The sequence below is a fragment of the Schistosoma haematobium genome, chromosome ZW (genome assembly GCF_000699445.3).
Source record: "Schistosoma haematobium chromosome ZW, whole genome shotgun sequence".
In the NCBI taxonomy this organism is placed as follows: domain Eukaryota; kingdom Metazoa; phylum Platyhelminthes; class Trematoda; order Strigeidida; family Schistosomatidae; genus Schistosoma; species Schistosoma haematobium.
Genome location: NC_067195.1, coordinates 18,020,288 through 18,040,563, shown reverse-complemented (window position 1 = coordinate 18,040,563; position 20,276 = coordinate 18,020,288). Strand labels below are relative to the sequence as shown.

General features: G+C 36.2%; 1 protein-coding gene across 1 annotated transcript; it reads left to right on the top strand.

The window, feature by feature from the left end:
* The first annotated feature begins 4,014 nt into the window (after nt 1-4,014).
* Nucleotides 4,015-17,825, top strand: MS3_00002919 (uncharacterized protein). The gene is made up of 3 exons (XM_051210576.1): nt 4,015-4,786; nt 6,265-6,341; nt 16,165-17,825. The coding sequence occupies exon 3, from the start codon at nt 16,249-16,251 to the stop codon at nt 17,158-17,160; it is 912 nt and encodes a 303-aa protein (XP_051070585.1). The 5' UTR covers nt 4,015-4,786; nt 6,265-6,341; nt 16,165-16,248; the 3' UTR covers nt 17,161-17,825.
* Nucleotides 17,826-20,276: the final 2,451 nt, after the last annotated feature.

Genomic DNA, 20,276 nt, shown 5'->3' with positions numbered 1-20,276 from the left:
GTACACAAGAGTATGATATATGCCCATAAATATCGACGGATAATCTACTAATTTGCATCTCTTATTATTTTAGCAATCATATAAAATGTTGCGGGTGAGATCAGTTTTCTTGTGGCAAAGGTCAGAATAACATGTTTTAACCTGAGTCACATAAAGTAGTAGATTCTGTTGATATTCACAAAAAATCTCTGGACACTTTGTTCTTGTAAAAAAATCTGAATGTATTTATCTACAGAATTACATATACTTCCAGTTTATTACTCGGATGAAAATAGCTTTAAACTTGTTGCCAACCTGGATGAACTCCACCGGTCACAGTTACTAGAACTCCTAGAATCCTCCTAGCGAATTCAATCGGTGACAATATGATTATTATTAGGGTGGAAATTTCGCAGAAACTGTTCAGTTCAGGGACAGTTTAGACCGTAGACTAACTTCAGCAGAAAAACCAAAAAGAATCGAACAACTGCTTCATCCTAGAAAAAAGTTTCTCAGAATTAAGAACTATTAACTGATTCCGTGAAATCTTGAAGCAACAGTGACAAATGATTAGTGAAGTTCATTCTTCGGGGATAATAGGAGCCGTCTTATCCAATACCAAATAATTAGTTACAGCAAATATTTCTGAGCTTAAAATATGTAAAATCACAACAAACTCCTCTTCTGCATACATTTGATATGTGATTATTCTAAAAAAGGTTTCTTAGCAGTCGTCATTTGTCACTCAAGTTTATCTTCTATCATGTTTTGTTTTCAGTGTTGTGTAAATCAACATGAATTTTCGAAACAATTGTTTGTTGTTTCTCCAAAGTATAACACAAGAAGGAAATCATATCAGCCAGTGTGATAGTGTCATTTAGGCTCAGCAGTATTCCACTTCATAATAGGTCGTAAGATTTTGATAAGAATATGTATCTCTAGTGCTTATATCATGCAGGTGTCTGGATGAAACAAATCTAAGATGGGAAAATTTAGTATAACATTTACAGTTGGAGGATAAATGGTTTGAATAAGTTTATAAGTTTCGTTAGGACAAAAATAGTTTCCACAAATCAATTGGAGCTAAATGACCTCAAGACTTAAAATATTCAGCTTAACAGTAACATGACATCTAAATGTTTTTGTGTACTGAAGAGTTCTCAAGTGATTACATTTTTTAGTTCCTAATATGAGCCTATCAATTATTATCGACCCACGAAAAGCTACTTAAAACCTGAATAATGCACATTTCAATACTGATTAGTACTCTGTATATTAATTTGTCACGTGGTGAATAGAATATTGTCGAACATTAAACTAAAAACTTTTACATAACTCGGATTTCGTCCGAAAAAAAAACACGAAAAGCACTATATTATTGAGATCTATTGGTAGATAGTTTAAATGAAGTTACAACGAACGTTTTGGACTAATTTGGAGGATCTTTTGTGGTTGTTGTATAGTGACCAACAGCTGCCCTCCGGACCGAATTATTGATACTAACATTCAAGTAAACTGATATCATAACCGGCCAACGGAATAGTCTACTCTTTATGGTAAGAAACCACACTCATATTCAGAATAACAATGTGGAAATAAATATGGAGAACGATAGCTCAGACTACAATCGATTGCAAGACATGGATTTTGTAGGCCACTTATCTTCCAGAAAATCAAGATCTGACTATCAGGCCTTATTCTCATCCCACAAATCACGAATAACATCTTTTTAGATTAACAAACTCTCAGAGCAATTATCACAAATGAAAATCACCAGTTACCAAAGATTACAAATCAGAGGCTAATAAGATAAGTGCTTATTTAAGGCAATTCAAGAAGAAAACGAACGAATGTAAAGATAATACATCAGGAAAATCCAATTATGACGTGAATCAGTACATAAGTATAGAGTAAACGTTTGATAAATATAGTATGTAATGTAGAATATTAAATTGAGATGTTAGATATGGACAACAAATTGCTAATGAATAAAGAGACATAGTAGCGAGCAAAATTTCTAAAACAACAACAAGGTACACAATAGCATGTGTATAATAAGCCAGTATGTTAACACTGGAGAGACCAACTCACTGCTGCAAATCAGCGATTTTAAGCAAAGTTTACCAACGGCTAGTCATTCATCAAGAAATGAGCTATAATATCTCGGTAAACTAGTGAAATACTTCTCTGGGATTTTGACCATCTAATGAAATACAATAACTTTGAGTGAGATGTAGTCCTATAAAAATTATGAGTTTCGAAATTGAGGGAACCACTTTAATACAAGGTGTAAACACTGCTTTTCTGTCTATTAGAAAATCATTATAGAACAAGACATGCTTCGTCGAAACCATAGTTTACAAAACTTTCCTGAAGAAGTTCAGTATTATCTCTTGAAGGAACCTAGGACCTCAAAGACTCACAGTGAGCACGATATGTTTAGCTGGTTTAGATCTAAATTCAGCTTTATTCTCCTCCTAGCTAATACCACAGGTTGGAATTTTCTGGTACAACTTCAGGTATGAAATTTGTACAAGTTACCTAAAAAACGGATTTATGCACTTGGTAATAACTAAATATGAGATAATTTTATGACTAAGTTTAATCCGAATAGTTAATTGTTTAAAACTTTTTATTTTGACGAATTTTAATGGTCTAGATAAGAAAGCTTATTCATCAAGTGGTAAACGCTTCAAGTGACGCTATCTATGATTAAAATAAAATATTTCTAAACAAATTTGATATTAGTTTTAGTTGAATTTATTCAATGTGAACAAATAGATGTGGTTTTTTTCAGAGACAGTTTTTGCTTGCCAACCTATGGTTTATTTAGCTTAACTTGTCATAAATGAGAACCGATATAATCAGTAACTGTAAGTGATAATTTGTACAACCATCATTAATTAAGCCATCAATAAGCATTCTTCCTTCAAAAAACAAACTAGCTTACATTTCGATAACAATGAGTCTATTATTTGACTTCACTAGAAATTAACATTTTTAATCCGTTAGAAAAACCCAAATTTCGTAGACAATACAGATGGCTGAAGTTATATTTTCAGATAGTTTGACAAAAATTATTATGAAAGTGTGATGCCGACGGTTAAAATAGTTTGAAAAACGTGTTTATTCCAAAAGGAAATACAATTATAGGATAAGTAAAAATGCCAAAACTACAATATATCCAATGTATAGTGTTATAATCGTTAAGAAGAAATGTATACAATATGTTGTATGAGAATATTTGTACACTTGCTTTGTGATTTGAGATGGTATAATGGGCATTTATACATATCTAATACAATTTATTAGAAAACCAGCTTATACACTCTACACTACACTGGTAGAAAAATGGGTCGGTGTATGTAACAAAATATGATCAAAGAACATACAAAATTAAAAGAGAAAGACTACATATGGCTAACAATGATTTGTAGCTTACTGATAAAGTTTTTGGATCATAATTACAGTAATCCGTGGAACAGTAACAACGCTTTTGTGTTGACGAACTTCCGTACGTCTGAAAGCATGTGTCTGAAAATGATGGTTCGAACTTTCTGAGACATAATCTGGAAACGGTTTTTATTTCATGGTATTGTTGTCCCCATCTAGGTTTTCGAAAGTCGATTCTTTGGACTTCCTCAATTTTGATGCAAGCCTTGCAGCCATCAAGCTTCTGCCACGGTCCACTTGATTCATCACAGGGCCAAAGAGACATTTTACGTTCTCTGTCTACTATCTCACACTCATAGCAGCTTAAATTATTCACTGAAAGACAATCAGAGATATTAAAATATATCAAAAGTAATCCAAGAAGAAAATTAAACCATTTCATTTGCAAGTGCTCCCCTTAAGACACTAACAACGTAAGAATGCGGAAATGTATACATCTTCCTTTATGAGCCAATCAGAGTAGAAAGTAACTCCTACTTGTTTACTTTAAGAAACCGTCCAATCAAAATTCCGCACTCGATTTGATTTCAACGTCAAGGTCAAATTAAGGCCACATTGTAATGCGTGTTAGTGTCGTGCCTTAACGCAAGCAATGACTGTCAGCTACGGCAGTCTCATAGCAACCGTCAAGTATGGGTCATTTTTCCGTCTGCTTTTTCGATGGCGTGGAAGTCTTTATAAATTAGTATGGCCCGGTTTACTAGTTTACTGCTTCTTTTACGCCGTTGTAGCGATCGCTTATCACTCTATACCAGATGAACCGGAATATCGGTATGCCAGGCTTCTTTTTGTCCAAATATGCTACATCGCTGGACGTGTAACAAATGCTGTCCCATTATCCTTCGTTTTGGCATTTTATGTGAACTTGGTAGTTAGTCGATGGTTGCAGCAGTTCCTTTGTTTACCAACTCCTGATGCGATATGCGTACTTTTATCGGCCTATTTAGGTGAAAATCCTAATCTCAATGATCACAAAAAAACAGAAAACAGCGAAGAAAGAGCGTTGATTTTCAGAAGGACAATTAGCCGTTACGTCAACTTAGCTTCTGCTTTATGCTTTTGCTCAATATCTGTTGGCATGAAACAACGATTCCCGACTCTTGATAGTTTGGTCATATGTGGCTTAATGACTGAACAAGAACTAGAAATTTATTCCAACTTGGAAGAGTCAACAAGCAACTTTTTCGTTCCATTGGTATGGGCCATTTCTCTGATTACGAAAGCTCACGAAGAAAATATGATACGCGAAGAAAGACATGTGGATGCATTAGTCAATCAAGTAGTAGAGTTTTGGGAAAAGTTGTATAAACTGTGCATGTACGACTGGGTAAATGTACCTTTAGTTTACAATCAGGTCAGTACTATGTCTTTACATTGCATATAATTCGTACTATATTTCCGGGTATAATTAATTAATTGATAGTGCTACTTATATAATTATTTATTGTAGTTAGAAAATCAATTCATTTCTGCATAGTTCCTATGCTGACAGCATCTAGGAAATACAACAGAATATCTATCAGAATCTGGCAAGAACTGATGTAGGAGTAAAATAAAAGTTTGATGGAAATAGGGTCAGTTTCTTTTGTGCTTTACCAATGAATTCTAATCTTACACAATTCCACCAAACTTTCTACACAACAGAAAGCTACTTTGCCATCTGTTATTGTCGATTGTAAAAAAATGGTTGCAATTTTGTTGTTTACTATTAAGCTTTATCATTTAGTGTGATGAAAAGTTACTAGCATAAATTGTAATACGAATTGTGACTGTCTGTCATTTTCTGATGAGTCCTGAAGTACATCAAAGAGATGGTGACATAGGTATAATATTGAGTACTACTCCATTCTTAGTGAAGTCTCGTAGTCGACACACTTAAACTAGGTGTAACTACATCACCCATAAGCGAAACCAAAGAGAATCCTAAAGTACATTTTATTAGTGTACGCTAAACTATAAACCATGCAGTTTTACCAAACTCAAGGTACTAAGCTTGTGGAGAGTTATATACTTGATACTTAAAAATCAGGTATATGTTGCCAATATTTTGGTGCGTGCCCTAAATATTGTGTAACCTATCCGTTTTTACACTCAGTATTTTAATGATGAATACTGGAACAACATTATTATGATGAGTCGATGTTATGTCATTATCGTATCGTAATTTCGTCTTGCACAGCAAGCACTTTGTACCACTGAAGTCCAAGGTAATTCTATAGAATGAGGAGTCCGTTGTCGTAATAACGTTTCGTCAGGTATTAATATTAATAAGTTTTAGGGTTTTCTTAGTTTTAGTGTTTTCACGGAAATTTAGATATATTATATCGCTATTGTGCGAAAGTTATTCTTAAAGCTCATGAGACCTAGCCTTCATGGTTTTTTAACTTTATGTGGAATCGTCGTTATCTTTGAAAAAGTATCCACATTTGATGGCAACACTATGTCCATGTTTAACAACCCCTTCGAGATAAGAAAGACAATGATTCTATCGGTTTCTTTTCCTTGATATAGTAGTTTCCGTGCTTTAGGTGCGTTTTACACTCGTCTAAACAGCTTCACTAACGCCGTTAAGTATAGGATAGTCATTGCAGTCGCATTTGTTATTTTATAACAATTCTGTGAATAGTCTTCTCAAAATGGTTACTGTCGTGAGATGTAAATTATGACTCGAAATATAAGCTAGTAACTATTTTGCTCCATTTTGTAGCAAAAAGTCTAAGGCTTGATTAAAAGTGTGTTGATCATATATACTCCGTTCATTAGACTAAAACAAGTTAACTCTTAGAATAACTTTATTTATTTGGTACATTTTTATTCACATTATTTCTAAAGGATTTGCTCAGGTGGTGTATAACTCTACTGAAATATTTTACCTCCAAGCTGGACGATCATAAATCTATGTTCCATAAGTAAGTGACAACAGTTGTTCGACTAGCTTTTTCCAACTTGCGTCATTTATGGCGTAGGCGAGATATCCGTCTATCAACCAAAGGACGTGTTTACTGCACAGCAGTTCGTTCCGTCCTACTTTATGGCAGTGAAACATGGCCGGTAAGAGTAGAGGATATCCGTAGGTTACTAGTATTTGATCATAGGTGTCTTCAAAATATTGCTCTTATATCCTGGGACCATCGAGTAAGTAACGCAGTTGTTAGGAAACGGGTACTAGGTACTAGGATGGCAAATCAATTGATGACGTAGTGAAACTTCATCAGTTGAGATGGCTGGGACATGTGTTACGTATGCCCAACGACCGACTACCTCGACGTGCTATGTTTTGTTGTATAGGAGTAGGTTGGAAGAAAGCTAGGGGCGGCCAGACCAAAACATGGCACAAGTCCATGAAGTCACTGACAAGTGAACTGAGTCATGTTGGTAGGTGTAGACTACCTGGTTGGAGACCGCGAGATGATAGTAACCGATGGTTAGAGACCCTGAATGACATGGCTCAAAATCGTTTGCAATGGCGCAGGTGCATCCACTCATTGTGTTCTCCCAAATTCTAATCTGAATTCTTCATGTCCCTTTCTTTTTTTTCACTTCCCAAATTTATTTCACTGGATTATACTCTTTGAATAACATCTTCAAACCCTAATTTTTCTGATTACAGCTTATAATTTTACTACATCTAGCACTACGGGATTTGAATCGACAATTGTATCTCTGTGCTAATGTGGTATGGCAACTCGAACTGATGTACGTACGTACGAAGTTCTACGTTGTTACTGACTGACTGACTGACAGTTGTTTGGGTTGGTTGTCCTTTCTCAATAACATTATTTGAGTTTATCTTATAATTTTATTTCGAGACATATTTCTTTATTCATGTCATATGAAAGCTAAACCATTTTAGCGTTTTCTTATGAGATTTCTCGGTTAGACGAAAAGTGAAAAAGGGGCGTATAACCAAGATTTTTTACATGTTTTTCAGACGCAAACGTGATTTAAACTCTTTCACATTATTGTTTAGTATAACAATTAGGAGTTAGATGTGTTAACACTTCCTGTACCAATTACTCTGTCAATCATATCTATTCTGGTGGTCCTTTTCCAAGTGAAACTTATAGTTTCAAGAAGTCAGCACTCATCAATCGCTGTGACGCTGAAATATTTTGATGTTGATTAACTAAAAAGCTGTACAGATCAAAAGTACTTTTGTTTACATCTGTTATATAAAGCTTCAAGGAATATGATGTTTTCGGAGTACTGTTTGATATTCAGTGAACGAGTTTTATCTCATAGTTAGACTATTAGTATGGTAGTAAAATAAACTGTATGGACTTGTCATGTTCTAGCTGAAAGACAAAAACGTTTGTCGCTACACATTAGTGCATTAGTCCAAGTTGTCTCATGTTATAACATAATATTAAGAGATGAAGAGGGAAAAACATCACTATGGTTCATAGTAGAACCATTGGTAGTATTGAACCGGAAGGAAATTACAACGTAAATATGTTTAAATCTAATAATAATATTCGAATGAAGAATATTCTTTTTGATAAATTCTCTAAAGGCAAAGTCTACTTTGCCCTTAACCTGGCCACTTTTCTGATTATTTATTTGGATATATAATTGTAGAACCTGAAGAGAACTTATCGAAAAAAGTATTCTTCGTCCAAATATTAGTCGTTTGATATAAGGAGAATCTTTAAACGATTAAATCTAATAACTCGTATTACAAAACGGAAAACCAACTTATCTTTATTGGTGGGTTGTCGTTTCACTTGTTTCTCGTGGATTTTAGCTGTACATCAACTCCCTATCTAGTGAACATATAGTTCTGTAAATGGCTCAAACCAACAATTAGACTTCATGGGTTTCATTCTTTGTTTTACAACCGTATGGCGTCTTCCGTTTTAGTTCTGTGGGGACATGTTTGAGCACACAATAGTTATGTATACGTAGTACATTAATCATTCAACTCAGTTAATAGAGGTTTATAATTCCGTTAATTACTCTACGAAACCTCATTATTCAGTTAGTTAGTATGACTTACCGCGTATAGGTTTCTGTAAACGGTTGTTGCTTAGTTACTTACGCCTGTTACCCCTCACGGAGGAGCATAGGCCACCTACCAGCATTCTCTATCCACCTCTGTCCTGAGCAATCCTTTCCAGTTGCTATTCATCCTTTCAATGTCTGCTTCCAATTCCCGACGCAGTGTGTTTTTTGATTTTCCCCTTTTCGGTTTGCCTTCAGGATCCCAAGTTAGTGCTTGCTTCGTGATGCAGTGTGATGATTTCCTCAATGTATGTCCTATCCACCTCCAGCGTCTTTTCCTAATTTTCTCTTCAGATGGAAGCTAGTTTGTTCTCTCCTACAGTAGGCTGTTTTTGATAGTGTCCGACCAACGGTCACCGAGTATCTTGCGTAGTAAATTGTTTAGAAGTACCCGTACTTTTCTGATGATGGTCGTAGTAGTTCTCCAAGTTTCAACTCCACATAATGGAACTGTTTTGATGTTCGTATTAAATATTCTGACTTTGATGTTGGCTGAGTTGCTTTGAGTTCCTTATGTTCTTCGATTGTGGGAATTCTACCCTTGTTTTACAAATCCATGCCTTCATATCTGCATCAGATCCTCTTGTTTATCAGTTCCAGAGTTTCTTCATCAAGTGTGATGGGGTTGGTGTTCTCCGTGCTGTGTTTGAGGATCTTGCTCTTTCTCTTCTGCATGTCGAGACCCATTGCTCCAGAGGATTTCGCTACACTGGTTGTCTTGACCTGCATTTGTTGGTGTGTGGCTGCATGCAAGCTATCCATTGTATTCCGTGCTTCCCCTCCAATATCGAGGTCTTCATAATCCAGTCAACCACCGGAATAAAGAGAACGGATGATAGTAAGCAACCTTATCTGGCTCCGATCCTCATTTGGAACGGGTCTGTGAACTGACCTCTGTGCACCACTTCGCAGAGTAGTGTATCGTAAGGATCTTGTATAATGGTGAAAATCTTCCCAGGTATACCATAGCAGAGAAAAAGGTTCCACAAGGTTCTCCTATCCACGCTATCAAATGCTTTCTCATAGTCGAGGACGTTAATGTATAGTCACGAGCTCCATTCAATTGGTTGTTCGACGATTATCCACAGTGTCGCGATGTAGCCTGTATACGACCGATCCTTACGAAACCCAGCCTTTAAATCTCGAAGTTGGGCGTCTACTGAGTCTTTTATTCGGTCCAACAACACTTGAAAAATTTTCTTGGAATCGATAGTAGTGTGATGCCTCTGTAGTTCTCATACTTGCTCAGATCTCCTTCCTTTGGTATCTTGATGAGGTATTCTTCTTTCCAGTCTGTCGGCACCTTTTCTTTATCCCAGATCTTCCTGTATGGAACGTGGAGCACGTTTACAGTTACTTCTGTTTAACCTCAATGGATCAGCCGATATGTTCTCTAGTCCTTCTGTTTTCTCACTCTTGATTTGTCTGATGGTCATGATGATTTCTTCGATTGTTGGTAGACTGATATCTGTAGGAGGGTTTGTATGTACTGCTTCAATGTCTGATGTGTTCAGTGGGGCTGATCTATTCAAGAACTCTTCAAAGTGTTCTACTCACCTGTTCCGCTGCTCTCGGATCCCAGTGATTGATTGGCTTGGCTTCTTTGTTCTTGTTTGGTCGATCTGGTTTACCATATTTCCCTACCAGTTTTTTCATTGTATCATATAGTTGTTTCATGTTTCCTTCCCATGAAGGTTTTTCCATTGTAGTTGCTAGATCTTCTACGTATTTCTCCTCTTCACTTGCTTGTTTGTTTCTGTGTATTCTGTCTGGCCCTTGACTTTCTCTGACCTTGTTCGGCTGTTTTTAATCCGATGAGACCAATGTAGCTTCTTGTACGCGTCTGTGGGAGGAAATTGTGCCGCCTATAACCATTTTGTTGATTGCATATAAATTTGTAAATTCCTCACAATTCTCGTTCCCTTCTCTCAGTCCATTTCGTCCTATCAGGATGGTCAGGTCCTTTCTTGCGCATTTTGCTATGACCGATTTCAGCCTGTCGTAAAACTGATCTTTATTATCGTCATTGCTATCATTGGTGAGTGCATAACATTGGATAAGATTAATTTTGATCCCCTCCTTGCTTGTTTTGAAGTGTGCTTTGATGATCTTGGATCCATGAGATTCCCATCCTATAAGTGCATTATGTGCTTCTTTGGATAGCATCAGATCAACTTCTTCATGACCAGAGTACTGCAGCATCTCTCCCAAATCTATCCTTTTCTGTCCAGCTTGGGTTCAATAGGTTTCACTGATTCCGAGCACCGCCAAATTTTTTTTCTCATCTCTGCAGTTACTTGGATGATCTTTCAGACCTCGCACATTGTGCGGATATCCTGTTTACCTACATTAATTATCGCTCTGGTTGTTATTAGTGACATCGGCCTTGTGACTTCGGAAGAATCTAGGCTTTCATCATTAGACGTTATAATCCTTCCTTCAATTTGGAGAGCATAGTTTAAATGGTTTACTTTGTTTATTCTGATTAGCGTTTTTCAGTAAATTTGTTCCCTACGAGATGGGGTTGCTGACCCCATGCCCAACCCTCCTTATTTTCCTGGGTTTGGGACCGGCAGTAACCCTAGAAGAGTTACAGGTGGAGTTGTAAATGATCGTTAGCCAAACACAAACAGTGTAGCTCAAGGCAGAGTGCACATCTGCACGTAGTACTTGGGTTTGTTATAGTGGGTCTCTACCTTTAAGTCAAACTGCTTATATGTGAGTTAATAATACTTCTTGACTTCCTAAACAGAAGTAGGTAGGGTGGACTTTTAACTTATGAACCATTGTTTAAAATTCATAGGTTACGGCTTCACACATATAAAGCCTGAAATGGTAGACAACTCAGAAACGAAGTAAAAATTAGTGTACTAAATTGTCACATTTAATCGAAGGATTTATACACCATAAACAGATGTCCTTAAAGTAGTGAAATAACACTTATAAGGAAATCGGGTACAATAATAATAATAATAATAATAATAATAATAATAATAATAATAATAATAATAATAATAATAATAATAATAATAATAATGAAGATTCTAGTTAAAGCGAAAAGTATCTAAGAAATATTTTTTTATTCATAGGGCTTCTTATTACTGTTTAATAAAGTTACAATTCCAAGTCATTTTTAGTACCCGTTACATCTATTGATCTCTGTGGTTTTTGCTTACCCATTTTAGTATTTACTTATTATTATTAAAACTTAATGAAGCCATAAAAATCCCACTTTAAGTTAAATGTACTAGTTGGGTTGCGGTGTTTTTTCCTAAATATTCTTCGTAAAGCTCGTAATTATTTGAAGAGAGCATTCAACCCCGTACACCGAGAGATTTTATAGTAGTGTTTGTCATTAAACAGCGTTGACTGGATGAGGAATAAGTTGTAAGAAAGCTAGGAACGGCCAAATAAAGAAATGGAATCGGTTATTGAACTGACTTGTGTAGGTAAATCTAGACCAGCTGGTTTTGGCCAGGATAGTCAGCCAGTTACAACGTAGGATCAGGAACATATATGAATCGGTCTAAGTTGCTTCATTAACACAACAAGATGAACACCGGATTCATAGGAGTGGTTAAGTCAATGGTAGCAATGTATAAAAGAAAGATTGTGTATAAGGATATAATACAGGAAGAAAGAATTAGTTGGTAGGAAGAATGGTATAAAGTAATTTTAATCTCACGATTTAAGGGAAGACAAGCAGTGTATACACCTACGCCATTGTGATCGATTCTGAGCCATATCACCCGGAGTTTCCAGCAATTGTTTACGATAGTCGCACGGACCCCAACCACGTAGTTTGCATCTACAACATGGCTTAGGCTGGAAGTTTATGACTTTATGGACTGATACCACATTTTGGTATGGCCGCCCCTAACTTTCTCCCAACCGTCTCCGACACTAGTCAACATTGCACGCCGTGTTAATCGGTGTTCAGGCATACGTAACACGTGACCCAACCACTTTAGTCGATGAAGATACACAACCTCCAACTGATTTACCATCATTCCCTAATACCTTGTGTCTGTCTAATCTCACTATTACTTACCCGGTGATCCCAGCAGATACGAGCAATATTTCTAAGACATCTGTGATCAAATATTAGTAACTTACGAGTATCTTCTATTCTTAGTGGCCACGTTTCGCAGCCGTAAAGTAGAATAAAACGAACTGCTGCGCAGTATACCCGTCCCTTAATTGATAGACAGATATCTCGCCTTCGCCATAGGTGACGTAAGTCGGCAAAAGCCGAACGAGCTTTTCGAATCCGTGCTGAGATTTCGTCAGACACCAACCCATTAGGGCTGATCAGACTTCCAAGATAAGTGACGTTATCTACGCGTTCGACCACTTCACTCCCTATCCTTAGTTCAGGTGCTGATGCAGACCAGTCCTGAAGCAACTACTTGCATTTAGAGGGGTAGAAACACATCCCAAATATCCTGGCATTGTTGCTGAGTGCTACCAAAAGACTGCATTTTATCAGCGTCTTCACCAAACAGAACTATATTATCTGCGTATCCTAAGTCGATAAATGGACCTTCTGGAAGGAGATCAATACCCGAGAATTCAGTAGACGAGAATGTTATTTCCATCAATAGGTCTATGATGAAGTTAAACAAAAATGGAGAAAGTGGACCGCCTTGACGGACACCACTTGAGGTTGCAAAAGCAGATGACAGTTCGCCATAAGTTCTGACTCGACTATTAGTGTTTGAGTAAAGAGTGTTCACAAGGTTTATGTACTTTTGAGGTACGCCTTTCAATGACAGACACTGCCTCAGAAACTTTCGGTCTACAGAGTCAGATGCCCGGGATAATAACGTCAGTTGATGTTGAGTAACATGGTCCAATGTTGGTTACATTAGTGCAAATGCATTCACTCTTTATTTACCTATAGGTCTCGATCTACAGTATTATTTCTCACTTCATGTTTTTTCTTCTCTTCTTTTCAAACCATATTCTCTAATGTTTATTATTTTCTCACTATCATTGTCATCACTATTATTTCTTATTTTTCGGTGCTCATTTCTTTAATTTTATCTCGTCATGGTGATGCATGAAAAATTTGTCTAACACGCATTTGTGGCAGTATCCATTTTGTTAATCACTGAGTCTTTAATAATTATGTAATGTTACCACCGAACGAGAGGTGCTATCACACCAATATCAGTCAAACATATCAATCGAAAACTCTTAATGTGCAGAGGTTAGGTCTTAAGAGATTGAAGTTTAATCTGTGGCGCTAGGCAGTGTTGAACAATCGAAATTTATCAACCAAAATAATATCAGGACAGCAACAAAGGTAACCCAAATTGTATATCTGTGACTTTATTTGTTACCACCATCCACGGATCTACCAAAATACACAAATCTCTCAACTATTTTCAATAGTTTATCGTCGAGAATGGGTACTGGGACTGTGTTGATAGTTGTAGACAACCTGATTTGGATCCATGGAATAATCGTGATTGATTGTTTCATATTTTTAGGTGACCTAGTTTAAAATCGAACCCGGTTAAACAAATGCATCCACTCATTATCTTTCCTTAAATCTTAAGTTTCAATGTCATGTCTCGTTTTTTATTCTGCAAACTCATTTCGAATCATGCTCTCTAAAGTTTGGAATTTTTTGTTATAATCGGCGCAACTATCATGTTAGCTATTCTGTCATTCATCCAGTTACTTTCATTTTGCTTTGGTGAGGTAAGTTGTTGCTTAGCGATTCAATTGGATACACATGTTTCACTTTGTACGTCGATTATGACTAACTGATTGGATGACAATAACGGCTTATCAACTTTATAGAAATTCTTCAAAATTCAGTTGCTAGAAAGGAAATATCATATGCAGTACGACTGATCATTATTAGAACAAACATGATTTTATGTGAAAGCTTATATAGATTTACATATAATACTACATAAAGGCGAATGGAAAGTCAGTAAGGAACGAAAATCTATTGAGTAATAGTTTAAGTGAATTTTAATTATGTTTAGGATCAAAAGTTGTTATACTCTGCAAATTTAACTTTTGGAAATAAAACGAAAGGGGATATAAACATGAAATGCGAACGACCCAGTACCAACTGCTTATGTATTTATTAGCTATAAATCAGATTAGTCAATAAGGTTGGTTGTACATAGTCCTGTATAACTTGTAATGCCAGAATTTATACTCTTTAGACACTTCGAATGTTTCGTAGACCAAAAGGTTTTGGTAAGTTGTTTGAAAGAAGAACTGACCAAGATAAGTTACTATATGGATATCTACAGATCATACTGTATTCTAACTTTGTTATAATAAAGGGTTAACTCATTAGGAAATATCGATTCTTTGAAAAGTTAGTCATTCAGTAATATCTGACGTAAAACCTAGCACATATGTGCATCGGTTCAAGTTGCCAAACCAGGTTAGCGAGATGCCAGAGTAGAATAATTAGTAATACTATTAGTGGCGGTAGAAAACATTTGACATAGACCAAATAACTCTAGAAGAAATTGTGTATCCTTAGAATAAAAAGAAAGAAGCTTTTAAGCTAATAAAAAAAACTTAGGATCTCAGGAAAGACCGAGAGTGAATGTACCTGTACAATTACAAATGGTTTTAAGTCATGTCACCCAAAGTTTCCAACCACTGATCGCGGTTATCGCGCAGATCTCCTTTAAGTAGTCTGCACTTACTTACACGTATCATTCCAACTTCGTAGACTGATGCCACCCTTTATTCTAGCTTCCCAGCTCTCCTCCAACTTACCCCTAAACAAACCACCATCTCCAATCGAGGTAGGCGGTGATCGGGTATATGTAATACATGTCCTGACTACCTCAGTCAATGACGATTCACTACCTCACTTATCAGTTTCCATCGTTACATGGTAGCCTGCGTCTAACCCCAGAATTACCAACTCTATGGTACCATTATATACGAGCGATGCTTCAAAGATACCTACCGTGGAATACTAATGATCTACAAATACCCTCCATTTTTAAAGGCTCCTTCTTGCAGGCATTAAATCAAGGAAGGCAAACTTCTGCTCATTATATTCGTTCTTGAGCCATCAGACGGATGTATTACTGTTAACTCTAGAGATTATGTTATCTTTTCACTGTTTTTCAATTGTTCGAACAAATATTTAAAGTTGTGATAAGTTTTTAACTTCACGATTAATGTAATAATGTATTCTTCTCATTTATTACTAATCCTACTGAATCGTTGATATTCTGATACAGGAGATATTTGTCATTAAGTTTTATATGATATATTAACTTATGTACGCTATGTATACTTCCCAAACTTTACCAATCTATGTCTTCTTACACTGAGTAGATGGCTTTTGTCATATGTTTCATAATGTACAGATCGTGTTAGACGCAAATAGTGAGGAAAATTATATTGCGCATTGACTAAATTTAATAATGAAAATAATCGATTGCCGACCAAATGGTCTAAGGGTTAAGTGCTCACCACGAGACCTAAAGGTTCTGGGTTCAATCGTTGTTTGGGTTGTGAATGCTCACTGCTGAGAGTTCATATGCTAGGACGAAACAGTTGTCGATTGCTTTTCGGTTTTCAATGGTTATCTAAGAGCAGTTCATGATACAAACCATAAAATTATGTTGGTATTGGTTGTTTATTTTTTTTTTACTAATATTCTTATTTGAGAGTAAACTCATGGTTTAACATTAATTTGTAGATTTTGCGAATTTTCACTTCCATTTTTCACAGGTTGTAGCGCTGGCTGTGTACATTTACTTTGCTGTTACAATTTTCGGTCATCAGTTTATTGATGCCCCTTCAATCCTACCGCATATGCCAACCAGAGTCAATTCATCTAATTTAACATCTGTCAGCAATAATAATGATGTCAGCAGTGTTATTCTCAACAATCCTGCCAATAATACAAATATCAATAGTGGTTTATCATTTCCTAGAGTATTACCAAATATTCCAGTATTCACAATTCTTTCTTTTATTTTTTACAATGGCTGGCTTAAGGTAGCTGAGTCACTTGTTTCACCGTTCGGTTTAGATGATGATGATTTTGAAGTTGTTCCATTGTTGGAAAGGAATTTAAATACAAGTTTATATTTTGTAGATACATGTATTTCCGATTCGAATTTAATTCCCGAATTAGTTAAATCTGGTTGTAAAATCGATATTGAAACTGATGATGATGATCATACTGATGGTACTGCTGTCAGTGATTCAGATTATTATAGTCGACTTAATATCCCTGGTAGTCGTCAAAGGAGAATTAGTACAAAGTCAAAAGGTGGTGTTAGTCGAAGAGGCAGTTTTCTGTCACCTTATTCGTATGATGAAAATGATCTATCAACACCTCATACTTTTGAATCACCTATGGATAATGAATCACCTTGGCCTGAATTACCACCTACTCGTCAACGTAAACCGTCACATACAGCTTTTATTGGATCATTGGAAGTAGCTGAAGCTACAAAAGAAGGTAATTTAAATTTTTCTCCTTCACTGCACTCTTTAACACCTGATCAACAGAGTCCACATTTACATCCTGATACATTAATTACTTCAGTAGGATCATCATTTCACCGTTTAGGATCCAAAATTAAGAAATTGTCATTCAGTCGATCAAATACTCCAGTTATTCACGAATTAAATAATCTTAATACAGAAATTCTAAGTTCAAATCGTTCAGATAGTGTTGCATCAAGTGAAGATAAATTTAATTCTAAAGATGCTTAGAAAATTGAATATATAAAAAAAAGAGGAAACTGCTTATATTCCAAATTTTTTCTCTTGCCTGCCTTTTTGTCATCTTGTTAATACTTTCCATTCAAGCATTTGTTCGGTTTTTGTATGTTTATTACAAAGTTATCATATAAAACATCGACACAAACAAACATTACCTCATGTGTTTGTTTTTCTTTTTACAACCGTATGACTGTGTTATTTACTGTTTACTAACTTGGATTGTATTTAAACTGAAAATAACGTGTATGTTTTAACATAGTCTTCATCCTATTAAATAAACTCGTATTTGGAAAGAAGCAATCACGCAATCATTTCACATTCCTCTCCTATTAAGTGTTCCTTGTCTCCATCCTGTTGTAATTTTTCTGAGAAAAATCAGAAATGGCATTATTTTTTAAATTATTTTAAATAGTTTAATGACATATAGAGACTTTTCAAACCGTACATTGTGTATAATAAAAAACTTTTCTAAAATGTAATTGTGGAATCTTTGTTGTTCGTTGAATTAGCTATATTTGTGTGGCGTACAACCCTGGCGGGGTGGTTGGCCTTGTATTTCGTGATAACCCAATTGTACTATATTAATTGGAACACTTGTTTGTTCAGGTCCTGCCACACCATGTAGGTTGGTTGGAGAATAATAAAACTAAAAGCAGCTAGCTCAAAGTCAGAGGGCAAAGTGAATACTGATGGTTGTACAGCAATTTGATGGAAGTAAGGTATTAACACAAAATAACCAGCATCGACAGTGATATTTCGTTCTTGCAACGAAATCTGCCTATCATTAACTAAGAGTGCTGCACATAGGTTACCGTTGGGTACTTTAGGTTTATTTAGGTGGAATTTTGTTCTCTGAGCTGGATGGCTTGGTCATACAGTTTTCATTGTTCTTCTGAACAACATCACAAATGTCGGGTAGAAGTGAATTGTTCGAATTTCTACGCTCACAGCTTGTTCCGTCGACCTCGATCTTGACTGGCTTTTGTTGATCTTTAACCTGTCATTGTTTACCTCTTTACCTCGATGGTATCTCTCGTTGATCTGATTCTTTGTCCCTGATTTTCCTGATTATTTGATAGATTGGGTCGATTTTGATGTGTTTGTTGACTGCTGATCGATCTGAATCCCGAGCTTCTGAAAATTCCCTGGTGCCTTTTATAATCCCTCTATCTAAGACCTTAACATTTTTCCAGCTTGGGGTACACCCAAAGTTGTCCACATGCATCGATATAAGCGAGGATATGTCATGGTGTTTGGTTGCTAACTGGTGTTCGTCCAGGCGAAGATGAAGGGGGTTTCTTTCCGAATTATGTTCTTTATTGGCTTAAGAGGCTTGCGTAGATTGTTGAGTTTCATTGTTTAAATTGCCAATCGACCCTAGTTAAATAAGCGCTGGAAACAAAGAATCATTCAGCATCCATTTCGTCCTAGTATAAGACTCGTCAGCAGTGCCCAACCACACTTCCTAAGGTTCGTTTTACGGTGATTTTTCATGGCAAAAATGAATTATTCAGTTGATTACTAGTTGACTACTTGAAAGCAAAACAAACACCTGACATTAATAGAAACCATGTACTAACTAGTGGCTGATTTCCAAAGGTAATCCTCAGGGTTCTGTTGGCGAAGCTGTGGTCATTGTTCAACTATGCTGTACAGGAGGTACTTACCTACCAATGGTATTCGAAGATAATTGCTCAATAACGCTAATCAATTGAAGTTAGAAATATAGACCGTTGAATGCTGACTCACTGAACAAAGTGTTGAGCGGTCAAATGCGTCCTGCATTCCACTAGCAACCACAACCCATCTATTTTAAAATACTCTTAAAAACTTTGTTTATTGAAAATGAATTCGTTTTAATCATAGATCCTACCCTATCAACGATAAATCAATAATTTCAATGGTTGAGATCATGAGTCAATTGAAGCTACTATAATATCGACAAAACCCTTCTGATAAATCACTAGTATATAGCAGTGTAAGTCAAATAAGACCCAATGTTATACCATTGTATCATTAACGATAAATGGATTTTCATCAAGCTTAACAGTTGCGTTCTTGTGGTTGGATGCTTGGTTATTTCCCCAGTACAACGTATTTCAGTTGTGATTATAGGTATTTTGGAAGTCCACTTGTGAACTAGTTCAAAACATGTTAAATTCAGTTCAGGCTTAAAGGTGACAATATATTTTTCTTTATTTTACTATTACTATAACAATAGCTCTACCTGTAGCCCATCTAGGGCTACTGCTGGTCTGAACCTGGGATAGAGGAGGAGGGTTGGGCATTTGGTTAGCAACCCCATCCTGTAGGAAGCAACCTTGCTAAAAAGACGCCAACCAAAAAATTATTTAAATCATTTGAAATCTGTCCTGAGTGTTAACGGGTCTTCATTTATAAGAATTATGATGTCCCAAGGTGAAAGTTGAGATTTTTCAAAAATCACGAGGTCGATGCCTCTTCTGACAACCAGAGCAATAATTAACACAGGTACATAGAATATCCGCACTATGTGAGAGGTGCAGAAAAAAAATAACCTGGTGGTGCTTGGGATAAGTTAAACCCATTAAACCTGTTAGCGGGACATAGACTAGATTAAAGCATGCTCAATGCACGACTTCTTTGGGGCACGCTGCTTGGCTAATTCTTATCCAATGAGCACCAGTCGATAGTTGGAGAATACTCTAGAATCTTCTCATGTAAAAACTATAAATATACTGACGTTTTTCCCTATTGTGCTTGCATCTTACTTCCATCTAACCTTGTTATTTGGAATATAATCTCTTTCCTGTTCAACCGTGTTCTGATTTGGGGTCTTGTCGAGTGATTTAGTGTCCAAGAATACTAAGCAATAGGGATAGCTGGGTCATAACCGTAAGAAAGAGATTATAACAAAACCAAAGCTAGGCAGAAAAGATTAGCTTCAGGAGCGCTACTGTTGTACACTGGTCATGAAGGAAATGCTCCACATACGTAGGAAGTTGCTCTGATGCTGTCCAAAGAAGCACGTAATGCACTTATAGGATGGGAATCTCCTGATTGCAGAATATTCAAAGAAAAGATGGAGATTACGATCAATGATATCTTGTACTATGCACCCACCAATG

Excerpts from the sequence above, each read along its gene's own strand:
- MS3_00002919 (XM_051210576.1), top strand. The coding sequence starts at position 16,249 with ATGCCAACCAGAGTCAATTCATCTAATTTAACATCTGTCAGCAATAAT.